Below are 13,118 nucleotides of genomic sequence, written 5' to 3' on the forward strand. Positions count from 1 at the left end.
CCCAACTACTGGAGGGTAGGCGCTGTTTCTCTTAGTCTTTGTATGACCAACCGAACCAATGTAGAGTAGATGTTTACTGAATGCTTACTGCCTGGAGATACTGTGTGTGTATGTGTAAGTTTGAATACATTGCATACTTATAAAGATAGTACATTATGAGAAGGGAGGTACATTTTAATGCCAAGTAAAAATTACTTCCTTTTTTATTCTCTTTTGTATCAGCTGTGCCCATTCGCCCAGAAATTAATGGGTATCATCAATGATTGACTTTGTTGTCTTCAAAATAATTTGGAGGTTCTGGGATATACAGGGATTGTCCCCTTGCATTTTCAGTTAAATTAAGAAATCTAAACTTTATCATGAGTAGTTTTATGATAACCAAGGAAATAAAGCAACTGCAGAACAAATCTGGTACAGGGCCCCCCCCCCCCCTCAGTAGGCACAAGGACCCTGAAGAGAAATTTACAAGGGTTTTTTTTCCCTTTGGTTTTGTTTTGGTTTTTGTTTGTTCTTTTGCAGGGCAATGAGGGTTAAGTGACTTGCCCAAGGTTACACAGCTAGTAAGTGTCAAGTGTCTGAGGCCAGATTTGAAGTCAGATTCTCCTGAATCCAAGGCCAGTGCTTTATCCACTGAGCCACCTAGCTGCCCCTACAAGGGTTTTTATAGTAAAGTACAGTTACTATTTTTAGCAGTTACTTTTTTTTTAAGAATTAGGGACTTTCCAGAGTTTGGGGACTCTAATTGGTTGTAGTCACTTGCATCCTGAAAAACAGTTAATGGTACAATAATATATAATTTCCCTAAAGTCACACGGCTTACAGGAAAACTAAGCTCAGTAAAACCAGACAACTCCAGCAGCTGTATAAATGTCAGGATGATATAAAATGGAGTTGATTTGGTTTTCTCAGCTTGCTATAATGAAATATTTGTGGTGGGGATCTTGTCAGAGCCTTGTGTTCTCTTTCAATGTCTTCTTCTCTGACCCTTTTAAGTTCCCAAAAGCTATTCTGAAATCAAATGAAAAATGTGACCTTTTATTAGTAATTAACATTATGTATAGCTTGGATTACTTTCCTATAGAATATTATTGATATTACAGACAGTTCTCTTTTTATGTTAGAGGACCATTCTGCAGACCTCTATGTAAAGTGATTTTTACATAATGTGAATTTGCCTATCAGTGTGGGAAAGGGAGAGAGGTAGAGAGATGGGAAGAGAGCTGCATACCTGTGCAGGGAAGGGATAGCATGTGGTTAAAGGAGATGTGGAGATCAGGGACAGAGAAGTGAGAACAGGAGGAGGAACACTATGGCCAGGGCCAGCCAATAATGACCACAGACAGGAGATGTTGGAAGACAGGTGGTATTCTGGTGGGGGTGGTCTACTTTCTTGATAACTCATACATACAGCACAGTGACCAATAGTATTGCCAATCAATTAAGAAACATTTCTTAAATGCTTAAGCAGACCCAAACTTGTTACAAAGAAGATGTATCATCAGATGCAAATAGTAGGTGTTTCTAAATGAACTTTGGAATATATTTTGGTTTTTAATAGTGCTGGGGAAAATGATTATCCTTATTGATCCAAAGATGTATTGATATAGTCACATTGGAACCTATTACTTAGTATCATAGTATGAATGAATGAATTCATGTACATATGTATGAATGAATGAAAAAATACTCAATACTATTTATTTGTCAAGCACCGTGCATGGTGCTGGGAGATACAGAGAAAAAGTGGGATGGTCCCTCCCTTCAAGGAAGACAAAACATAGGGAAGTGGTTGCCAGGGAAGGGTGTCTTGGTCAAGGGAGCTACAGGGTGGTTGCCACAAGGCAAACCATTGTCAAGTGCTTTCCGGAATTCCTGGTCATATCAGCTGGATGACTGTAGTTTATTCAAGAAAGATTCTCATATTCCAATGGATCTGTGGTTTCCCTGATGAGGACAGTCTCTCCAGTGAAGGGGATCAGAACCAGTTCATTCCTGTCCATACTGCTCTATCCAGGATTCTCATGTCTGTTCTACCTTGGACAACAACGGACTAGTACATAGAACTTGGACTCAGGAAGATGTGATTGAAGGAGGTCAGTTAACTTTGTAAGCCTTGGGATTTTCATTCACAAAAAGGATAATAATAGCACCTGCTTCCCAGAATTGTTAAGACGATCAAATAAGACAACATTTAAAGTGCTCTGTAAACTTTAAGGTAAATACAATAACTGTCAGCTATTATTGCTCGGGGGGCGCTCAGTGAGATGGGAAGGCAGTTTCTGTTCACATTCAGAGGAGACTAGTGAAGCATTCAAGATATTCCCCATGACTTTTCTGGGTATCTATTGCATATTTCCAGATTTTTCCTTTTCTTGGGTAACTGGAGTCTCCTGAGAGGTGGACGTGTTGCATACATAGGTCTGCAGTTCTCCCCCGTATTTCTGTCTTTAGAAATCGGAAGAATCAGAGTCAGTAACGCTGGGAGGCTATGTAATTGAAAGGGGATGCTAAGACAGCAGAGGGATTTGAGAAATGGACAACTGAGATGGCTGATAAACACTTGGGCTGGGGGGGGGGGGTAGTGAGGAGAGAGAAGGACTCCTGCTTCCAGAAACCACCTCTCCCAAATAAATCTCCTGTCAGTTCAGAAGTTAGGAAGGCAGCAAAGCTTCCAGGGCCACAGCCAACTGCAGTGCAGCCAGAGAAAGAGGCAACAAAAATAGCACTCCAGGATTCTGTGCGTGGGTGAGGCAGAAACCACACACTGGAGCAAAAGCTGCCAGTGTCGTTTTAGAACCAATGCGGGGCTCTTCGCTTTGGGCTTGCTTAGTGGCTTTTAAACCAGAACCCGCACTGCAAACATCAAATGTACGGCCAGTGGCCCCTTTCGCATCTGGGGCTGCCACTGGCTTCTCGGAGCCTTTGCAAGCTTTGTGGTCCCCGCACAGGGGTCTGCCTGCATGAATGCATGCGTGCACACCCAGACGGTGAGCTCCTGAGGCAGCTGAGGCAGGCAGGCTGGCGGCAGGCGCAAGGAAGGGGTTAATTCCTTTTGAGGCTGTGCAATAGAGAATTCTGGTTTGCGAGATAGAGCTGGGGACAGCTGTGTTTGCGGTGGTATTTTTAAATGCATTAATTCAGGCTCCAATCACTCAGCCATGCTTGACCTATTTTTGGCTCAGGCCAGCCATTGTTCTATTTCTGTTGCCTGTGGGCCAGGCTGTTGTTGATTCATATGCAAATGGATGATCACTCGCCCTAGCCAACTTTAGACCAGAGACAGAGAAAGGGGGAAGACACACACACACACACACACACACACACACACACACACACACACTCCACATACACACACTCTCTCTCTCTCTCTCTCTCTCACACACACACACACACACACACACACACACACACACTCTCATACAAACACAGGGAGGAGAAGTAGGAGAAAGAGGAGGAGAAGGAGGAAGAAGAGGAGGAGGAGGAGGAGGAAGGCACCAGCACCGAAACCACTTGTCAGGAGGGACCGAGGGTAATTTCAGCTCAATGTCTATAGTCTCCAGAGCAGAGCCTCCGGTGAAGCCGGGGTCCATAGGCTTCTTTCTCTTGTTAAATCAGTCGTCCTTTGCTTGTTAAGATCACTCTGGGAGGGAAACGACAGACAGACAGACAGCCCTGGAGTGGCGCTGCTCTTATCCACCTGCTCCGGGTTTCCGGGATAGGCTCGAGCCAGGAAGGGCTCTCTCTCTTCTCATTTCTCTCTCTCTCTCTCTCTCTCTCTCTCTCTCTCTCTCTCTCTCTCTCTCTCTCTCTCTCTCTCTCTCTCTCTCTCTCTCTCTCTCTCTCTCTCTCTCTCTCTCTCTCTTTATCTATCTATCTCCTGGGTCGTTTTCCTTCTGCAGCAGGTTGCCAATGTATTCAAAGCATTTAGATGGGGCAGAGGGGTAGAGGGAAGTGGGGGGCAGTGCATGTCTGCATGGATGGAGGTGGGGGTGAGGTACCAAGTTTCTCCTCTGCTGTCCTGCCCACCCCCTGGGAGCCAGAGAGGTGCTCCCCCTTTCCTGCCCCTGTTGCCTGGGCGAGCCCATGCATCTTCTCTAGCTAAAGCGGGAGGGAGGGCAACCTGATTGGAATAAGCTGCAGGCAATTGACGAGGCGGAATCCTGTTTTTCTTCAGATGGGGTGGCTGGTCGCGAGCAGCTGTTGGCTCAACAGAGAATGCACAGCTTGATCAACTCAGGTAAGAGACCTTCCCGGCATGGGCATGGCCCCCATGCCTCCATCCTCTCCCTTCCTTTGCGACCGGAGACTTGGGGGTGGGGGGCGAGGGGTCCGGAAAGGAGAGGCTCGGCTGTCCAAATGCAGCCCGGGCAGGGAGCCGCTCCGGCTGTACCTTTCTCTTCTCGGCAAGTGTATGTGACCGGGGAGCAGCCCGCTCGGGGCCAGACCTTCCATAACTTGGGGAAGGTCCCCTCCGGGGCTGGCCAGAGGGACTTGGGCTGCTGCTTCCTGTACCCCCTCCCAATCCCTCCCTTCGCCGCTGTGACCAACAAGTGCAGGAGTGTTGGACCGTGGCGGGTCTGGCTTAGGGCAGAGCTAGGCTGCTTGTGAGTTTATACAAATCCGGATTGGATCGTTGGGTCGTGGTGGTTGTTTTTGTCGATGTTGTAGCTGTCGGAAGCCCGGAGGCATCCGACTCGGGGCACCTGTTTGGACAACGCCCTACCTGGACCGGGCAGTCCAGCTGGATTTCCTGGGTGAAAACGGGGTAACGTCATTTCTTTATAGACCAACCCATCAAAATGGGTTCGCTGCTTGGTGTGGTGGGTAGGGGCGCCTTGTCCTCTCTCCCTGATGTGCTTCTGGTCTAGAGCCCTGAAGTTAAAACTAGATGTTGTGAAGATGAGAAGAACCTTCTTTTCATTGTTTTGAATCCTTTGGGGGGAGTCAGGCAGCTGGGATCAGTTACCAGAAATCCAGAGGAATGGGATGGAAACAGGTGCATTCTTTCCAATACTTCTGGGCATAGCCCCGTGTGGGAGAAGAAGAGTTTTGCTTCCTCCTTTTCTCAGAATGCATGAATGTGCTTAGAAGGGGATGCTCAAATGGGATTGGTCTCTCTAGCTCTTTTGGAGGCTTTTGCCTCTGGTGAAGGAGCCTACCTTGCTAGGCAATATCAGCCTCCCGGGGATGAAGTGTATCAGAGTCCATTCTACCTGAGCTCTCTGTTGTACTGGTTTCCAGGAGAAAAGAAACAGCTTTGAGGTCTGCCAGTTGAATCTGTAATTGGCTGGAGACCTTTTCAGTGACATGTCAGGTAGTCATCAGGAAGCTCTGGGGGACACCTTAGGCAGTTCACTGAGTTTCTCCTTTAAACATGGCTAGTTTGGCATCATTAAGTGGGAAAGGAATATTCCACAGGTTGGCATCCGCTGGGTTTGGGTGGTGGAGCAGCTGTCGCTCTTTTGACGGCACATGCAGCTTTATCTTCTGAGATATTTGTAAGTCAGATTTTGCCTACCCAGTATTTTTTAATGATTTATTATATGTTTGATATTCAACATCAATATAGCTAATTAAACTTGCTTTGCACTGATTTCTGTTTAAATGAATTCATTGGATGTAGTATTGGATGTTCTAGGATTTGCAGTAGGACAGGAAGGAAAGAATATTAGAGGGATTAACAAGGGAAATAAAGAAGTAAACTTGTAATTATTTGCAGAGGACAGGATAGTAGACTCCAGCATTCTATGAGACTCGGAATAGATAATTCTCTTTTGTACAATTTGAGATGCTTAAATTTAAACGAGGTTATCATCCTGAGGATTGCCTGCTACCCTCCCTTTAGAAAATTGACAACCTCATCTTCCCTCTCCCCTCCCCAAAGACTTCCCAAGATATTTTCTTCCCAGAATTGATGAGAGAAAGAGATATTGGGGAGTGAGCTGATTGGACCCAGTGGGGTATTTTGAGTAGTCTTGTAAATTAAATAATGGTTTCAATTACTCTCTATATAATAATAAAGTGCCTAGCTGAGGGCTTCATGGGACAAATGCAGTGTATCTTCCATGTGTGGGAAATACACTTGGGCTCCTGAAGCCTATGTGTTCTAGCCAGTCAGGATGGGGGCGACCCCAGGGGGTGGTACAGGTTTTGGAGTAGCTCCCCTCCCACCCCACTGCCACTCTGCTGCCAGCCTTGCTTTGCTGTGCTAACATGTGCTCTTGGTCCTTTCTAAGCTAAGTTTGGCCCTCACCTTGATGTTCTGGATGGTTTTTATCTCAAGCACAAATGCCCTCTGGGAGAGATGAGTGAGTTTGAGAACATGCTCAGTTTTCTGGGTGCCTTCATTTCACACATGAGGAAACTGAATCACTGAGAAATGAAGTTGCTTGGCCACCATCACACAGCACTGAGATCCTCAGCTCACAAAGGGCTTGGATTTGAAGGACTCGTTTGGTTTGCTGTGTTTTATTTGGAACCTAGACAATCACAACAGCCTTTTCCTTCCCAGAATTTCATGGAGTTGATGCTTCTACCTAAGAGAGGCAACATAGCATCATGGGTAGAGCTCTGGATTTGGAATCAAGAAAATCTGGGTTCAAATCCTGCTTCAGACACTTATTAACTTGGTGACCTGGGGCAAGTCACTTGATTTGAACCTCAGTTTCCACATCTGTAAATGGGGATAATAATAGCATCTAAATCACAGGGCTATTTTGTGGCTCCAATGAAATACTATGAATGAATGAAAAAAAGACTCAGCACTTACTACGTGAAAAGAACTGTGCTAAAACAGGTCCAGTACTCAAGGAGTCCATAATCTCAGAGGGAGAGACGGCAGTTAGAGAAGGTTTCAGTGGTGAGGCATGTGGAAAGGTCCCATGGGCCTGAGGGTGGGCTGGCATGGGAACTCCGCTGTAGAATGTCAATATGATCAGAATTTCAGCGAGGAATGTCCTGTACAGACAGAATGCTGCTGAAATATCTGTGTTCTGCCAATGAGGTGGCCGCTTGGCAGAGGATTCAGGGTTTGGTGCAGGGCCGACGAGGTGATCCGCAGCTCCTTTCCTGGACTGAGATGGAATTGCTCTCATTTGGGTTCTGAACGTGAATGGATTTTTGAGCGCTATGAATGGGTTACCCTCTCAGCCATTGTTTCTGGTCTGATTTCTCTCAGGATTGCAGTATGGCCTTGTAAAACAGTCAGGGTGGGAGTTCTCTGGCCAAGGCTTAGAGCGAAGACAAGGTGTTTGAGTGTAGTGGGAAGAATTAAGATTTGAAATGGGAAGATCCTGGACAAATCATTTACTACCTTTGAGCCTCAGTTTCTCAGTCTAGAAAATGGGTAGTAGAGTAAAAACCTATCTGGTCTACCTCATCAAATTACTGGGGGGGGAGGGGTTCAGTGAGGTAATATAAAAATATGTCATTTGTTTGAGGACCTGCAATTTCCTCACTATTGAAACTGGCTTCACAATGAGTCCAGCTCTTCAGCAGCTTAGGGACTGAGAAGTGGCTGAGCCTCAGAGACTTCAATCCATTGACTTGCCATGGATCCACCAGCTAGTTAAGAGGCCATGGGTAAATACCAAGGCTCTGCATTTCACAGGCTCAGTGATATCAGTCCATATTTCTAGACAACATTCTGGTTTACACAGTGAGTTTTCTCTTGATGAGCCTCTGATATAAAGTGGCACCAATGGTATCATTCCCATATTTCAATGAGGAATTCTTTCAGTGAGGTTGATATGGTCACATAGCTACTTACAGTATAAGACAGGATTTGAACCCTAGTCTTCCTGTCCTAAGTCCCAAACTTGACTTGTTCAAGGAGATAGGACTTGAACCTTGATACCTGATGCCAAGGCCAATGCTGTCTTTTCTCTATACTGATGTGTGAGCCTAGATGACAAACCTTTTGGGGATTTGGTTTCAAATTCAGAGGTGTGGGATGGGACTACCCAAGATTCTCATGGAAGGAATGGAGCAAGGCTTGTTGGGAGGAAACTCAATAGGTTTGATTTCAGCATCATCCCAATGCCTTAGTGGATACAGCCACATAGCTCCTGAATGATTAGCTCAATGGAATTGAATAAGCCAGCCAGAAGATGCCTCATTACTCCTGACCCCTGGCTTCTGATTCCTGGAGACATGGGGACCTCATAGATAACATGTCTGGGATTCTCCCTCCGTGTGTTATGGGACGCTGTGGCAGAGGGCATTTTCAATCTCGAAGGAGCTAAATGACAACATCTTGGGTGTATCCTCTTTACATCCTTTGGAACAGAGGATAGACACCCTAATGGGGACAAGGAAGGCTAAGAAGAGCTTTTGGGATGGGGGCAGCTAGGTGGCGCAGTGGATAAAGCACTGACCTTGGATTCAGGAGGACCTGAGTTCAAATCCAGCCTCAGACACTTGACACTTTACTAGCTGTGTGACCTTGGACAAGTCACTTAACCCTCATTGCCCTGCAAAAACAAAAACAAAAACAAAACAAAAACGAGAACTTTGGGGGGCTGCAAAGAGGTGGGAAACAAACCCTTGGAAAAGCAAAGCTGAAGCCAAGCCCACGTCATGAGTACATCCCAAACCTAAAGGTTGTTCTCAGTCCCACTCATCTCTGCTATGGAAGTACTACTCACTATCGGCACAGTCCACTTTTTATGACCAACAAAGAAAGAGAAATCTTGGAAGATTGGACATAGAACTGTTGTCCTTCTGCACACAGGCTGGCTTCTGCTACAAAGTGGAGGAAGACTGAGAATTTGTGTTTCAAGATTTCCTTATACATCAGAGGGAAGAAACGCTTTTTAAGAAAATATTTTTAAATATTAAACGAAGCCTCCCAGTTCTGACATAGTGAAGTGTTTGCAGTACCAAGCTTGGTCGTGTGAACATTAGACAGAAGCTTCTGAGCTTCATGCATCGATGTTGGATCTTTTTTTTCATGTTGACTCAATCTAGAAGTCTGGTGGGGCAGAAGGACTTTTCTGCGAGATCCCTTTATTCATGGCCTCCCATAAGTTTGAAACACGCTGGGGGACTCCCTCTAGGCCTGAACTGTCTGGAGTATTGGACATTTCCAGGCCACTGGGGAGCACACAGGCTGCCTGCCTAGTGGTTATTTCCTGCTCTTTCCATTTGCTTTCTCAGACGTACATTTCTTTCATGACGTCTTCGTGATCCATGAAATAAATGAAAACCTAAGCAACCATTTTCTGAGCCTCTTGACAATTACCACTGGGGAAGGAAAGGGATGCCAGGAGTCTTCTTGGTAAGACTGTCACTCCCTCATTTGGACCATAGGTGTCTGAGTGATGGATAGAATGAAGTCATCTGTGTTTATTGACTTCCTGGTGGAAACATTTCAGAGAAAAAGACTAGACAGACACAAGATTTGGACAAGCCCACCCAGCAGCTGTTAAGCACCTACTGTGTGCACTAAGCACCGGGGATACAAAAATTGAGGCGCTCCCCATATAATATGCAAAAGGAAATGACATCCAGGAAGACTCCTATTTATAGAGTGTGTTTTTAATCCTCTGGAGAGAGGAGCAATCAGTATGCAGTCCATAGCTTTTCCTATACTTATTCTACATTCTACAACCTCTTTCTGCCATTTCTTGTCCTCTTATTTTGTTGTTGAGAGCAAGAGACGCACGCCCATTTTGGTGCTCACTGATGTCCCCTTGAAAAGCAGAATTATTGTGGAAAGATTGGTCTGCTATGAAAGGTATTTGGGGTGCTCTTTCTAGTCCCTTGAATTATTGTTGTGCTTCTCCCTCCCCTCCCCTCTCCTCCCTCCCCCTCCCCCTTTCAAACTCTCTTCTTTTTTAAGTGAAATCTTCAATGGGCAGGTTTGATAGGTGGCCATCAAAGGCTGGGACAGAAAGAAGGCATTTTACCTTCTTGGGGTCACATAGGTGGACCAGGCACAATTGGGTTTGGTCAGGTGGGAGCTAAAAAGGAGAGTGAGGTTAAATCCCCTCAGAAGACGAAAATAGAGCAGCCTTCAGAGCATAAAAGGACTGAGAAAAGGTGGTTTCTGAGGAGGTGCCCTTCAAGGTTGGAAAGGCTTTTCTTCTTTTCTTTGAACTGCTGCTGCCAGGCTGTGTGAGTCAAGCAAATGGACTGTGTTTTCCATTTACGGTTTGTTTGGAAAGTGGGCAGAAGCTCACCAGAGAGGTGGGAGACATTCAGAGGTGGTGGACCTTGGGGGCAGAAAAAGGCATACATTATCAAACAGAGGAGCTGCTGTTGGTTTTATTTCTTCTTGCTTAGCTGCACTGAGTTGTCAGAGATGGATCTGTTGGAGTATGGGTGGGAAATAACAATGATGTAAAAGATGGACTAGTACTTAATTATTGAAAGAAAATAAATCAAAAATGAGAAAGGTGGGTGCTGCTTTATTTACATGAAGATATAATGCTTCATTTAAGATAGAGATATGTTTTTTGTTGTATTGAATAGAAGTCCATTAAATTCCTTCTCTACTAAATTCCTGCCATGCCTTGTTCAGTGCCTGGCCTAGAGGAGCCTAAATAAGTGCCGGCTTGCTTGCCAAGGCCCTATCCATCAGGCTCTGTGTTAGCCACTGGGGATCCAAAGCCAAACAGTAACGGTCTCCAGGGGGATACAGCTGATGCACAGACAAGATTTTGTACGAAGCAGACGTCAGCCAGAACTGACAAGGGGGACATAGGCAAAGATGACACGGTGGTAGGTGGTAGTTGGGCTGGACCTTGAAGGGAACAAGGAAGTCTGAGAAATGGAGGTGAGGAAGGAAGGCCTCCCAAGCATGGGGGAAGGCATGTGCTAAGGCACAGGGTGGCAGATGGGACGTCACAGGAAGAGAGTAGCCCGGGGATGACCCTGGCTCCTCTGGGACTATGTCCATGAAGAGCAGGCTCTGGGGCATTCAGTGACACTTAGAAAGCTTTAAGGACCCCCTGCTTGTGCATCCCGGGAACAGCCTAGCCAAGGTTAGCTAAAGATGATGCTGTGCTTCAATCAACACATCTCATGAGGACCGTGGACTAAGATACTGGGAAGTGGCGACGTGTGGCCTGAGTGCAGCCACACTCTGGCACGTTAAACAGTCTTTGAGGATTTCTGTGGCTGAGAAATTCACCATCTTGCACAATTGGTGATGGCCCAGTGTGGTCCCCTCACACAGACTGGCTTGCTCGCTCGCTTGCTCGCTCCCTTGCTGTCACTCTTGTTACAGCTTTTCTCTCTGCACCATTGTCCAAGCTCTACCCCCATTTCTGGAATCTTACCCTCCCTTTTTTCAACTCTTTAAACCCCTAACTGCTTCAAAGCTCAGCTTGGAGGCCTCATCAGGCCTTCTTGCCCCCTCTTTTGTAGGAGTACATCTTGCTGTCCTTCACAGTATAGAAGCTCTTTGAGGTCAGGCATGGTTCTGTGTTTGGTTTTGTGTTCTCGGTACCTAGCCTAGTGTTTGGCACACAGTAAGCATTTGATTATTGCTTATTGATTGATGATCCTCTCTGAACTCAGATCAAACTGTCCCTGGAAGATTGACTTATTCTTCATGGTGTAAACAATTTTTAATTGGATCCTAATCTGTAAATTCCTGGCTGGAGCTCACCATTCTGAAAAATTATAACTACCTGAAAACTTTTAGTTGGGCCCAATCTGTAAAGGGTTTAATTTAATATGGGAAGAGCCAATTGGGAGGTTCCCCCTCACCCACTGCCTCCCAGACTGACAAGAAACAGCCTCTTTTCAAATAAACAAAACAGGGTTTATTTATATGGAACAAACTTAGAGGTAAATACAAAGAAAAATACGACCTGACTGTGTTTTTACTTTCTCCCTGAAATTTTCTCACACATCTCTCAGCTGTGGGTGTGGCTGCCACTGTCTTGCTGTGTCTCCTTGTCCGGTCACACCCCTCTTTCTCCATAGTGTCTCCCTGCGTCTCTCCTTTCTCAGTCCTTCTACTGACCACCCCTCCTCTTCACTACCTTCACTTTCACTCTTCCTCCTCTCCGTCTCTGCCCCCAGGCTATACAACCCTTCTTCCCGAGGCTAATTTTAGCCGCTTACAATGGGCAGGGTCCTTTCTTGGCCTTTCTGACTTGGTTGTACCTGCCAGAGCTGTGATTTGCAGGTAGATTCTTCTAGAAGCAGGATCACCTTCTCTATGAAAGGGTATCTGAGATGATCTTGATTGCAAGATCCTAGAGTTAGAGCTGGAAGTAACCTTAGAGGCTTGAGGACAGTTCCCTCATTTTACACTTGAGGAAACTGAGGCACAGAGGTCACACAATGAGTCCATTTCTGTAAAAGAGTTTTGATGGAGCAGCTAGATGGTACAGGGACTAGAGCAATGGGCTTCGAGTCAGAAAGACCTGAGTTCAAATCCAGTCTTAAACACTCACTACTATGTGACCCTGGGCAAGTCACTTCACCTCTTTGGCCTTGGTTTCCTCTGATGTAAAATAGGAGTACGAATGGCATCTCCCTCCCAGGCTGGTTGTAAAGCACTCAGCAGAGTGTCTGGCGCAGCATAAACTCTGTAGAAATGTCATTGTTGCTGTTTAGACTTTCTGACTCAGTGTTTGTGAGACCCTCAGAACTGAGGCTGGGGCTTTCTCTAGGTTGTGGAGCCTGAGAGGGGCCACCCCCAGCCCTGTTTGAGGTTACACGGTCATCGAATAAAGTGAGTCTGTGGCAAGCCTTCCTTTGAACTTGAGCAGCCTTCTTGCAGGGTGGTGAGGAAGCTGAAATGAGACCATGTACACGGAGCTTATTGAAGGGCCATGGAAAGGCCAACTCTTATTGTTTGATCCTGAGAAGTTTGTCATTCATGTCTTGGACTTTCTTTTCAGTCTGTGGAAGCCCAGGCTTCTTTGCAGCAGGAGGGATGTCACCAGCTCAGTAGGAGTGTTGACTCCCGTGTGAGGCGGCCACCCAAAAACCCCACTTCCATCCCCTAGGCTGTGTTCAGAGAAGCCAAGCTTCCTGGAATGAGAAGGCAGGCCCTCTTTCCTCTGCCCTGGTCAGGCCGTACCCCAAGGACTATGTGTGGATTATGGTGGATGCTCCAGTTAGGAAGGGAATGCCAGACAGTGTCCCCAGGAGGGCAT

At 46.1% G+C, this 13,118-nt stretch overlaps 1 protein-coding gene across 5 annotated transcripts in view; it reads left to right on the forward strand.

The window, feature by feature from the left end:
• The window catches only part of HDAC9 (histone deacetylase 9), an 895,346-nt gene that overhangs the window by 363,465 nt on the left and 518,763 nt on the right, over window positions 1–13,118 (forward strand). For 2 of the 5 annotated variants that reach the window (XM_043966016.1, XM_043966014.1), the window contains exon 3: window positions 4,175–4,237. In XM_043966016.1, coding sequence (XP_043821951.1) covers window positions 4,175–4,237 — 63 coding nt within the window. Of the gene's footprint in view, window positions 1–3,391; window positions 3,530–3,871; window positions 3,912–4,174; window positions 4,238–13,118 lie in introns of those variants that run through there. The other 3 variants (XM_043966013.1, XM_043966011.1, XM_043966012.1) reach the window with 3 other exon arrangements.

Source organism: Dromiciops gliroides, chromosome 5 (assembly GCF_019393635.1).
Source record: "Dromiciops gliroides isolate mDroGli1 chromosome 5, mDroGli1.pri, whole genome shotgun sequence".
Classification (NCBI taxonomy): domain Eukaryota; kingdom Metazoa; phylum Chordata; class Mammalia; order Microbiotheria; family Microbiotheriidae; genus Dromiciops; species Dromiciops gliroides.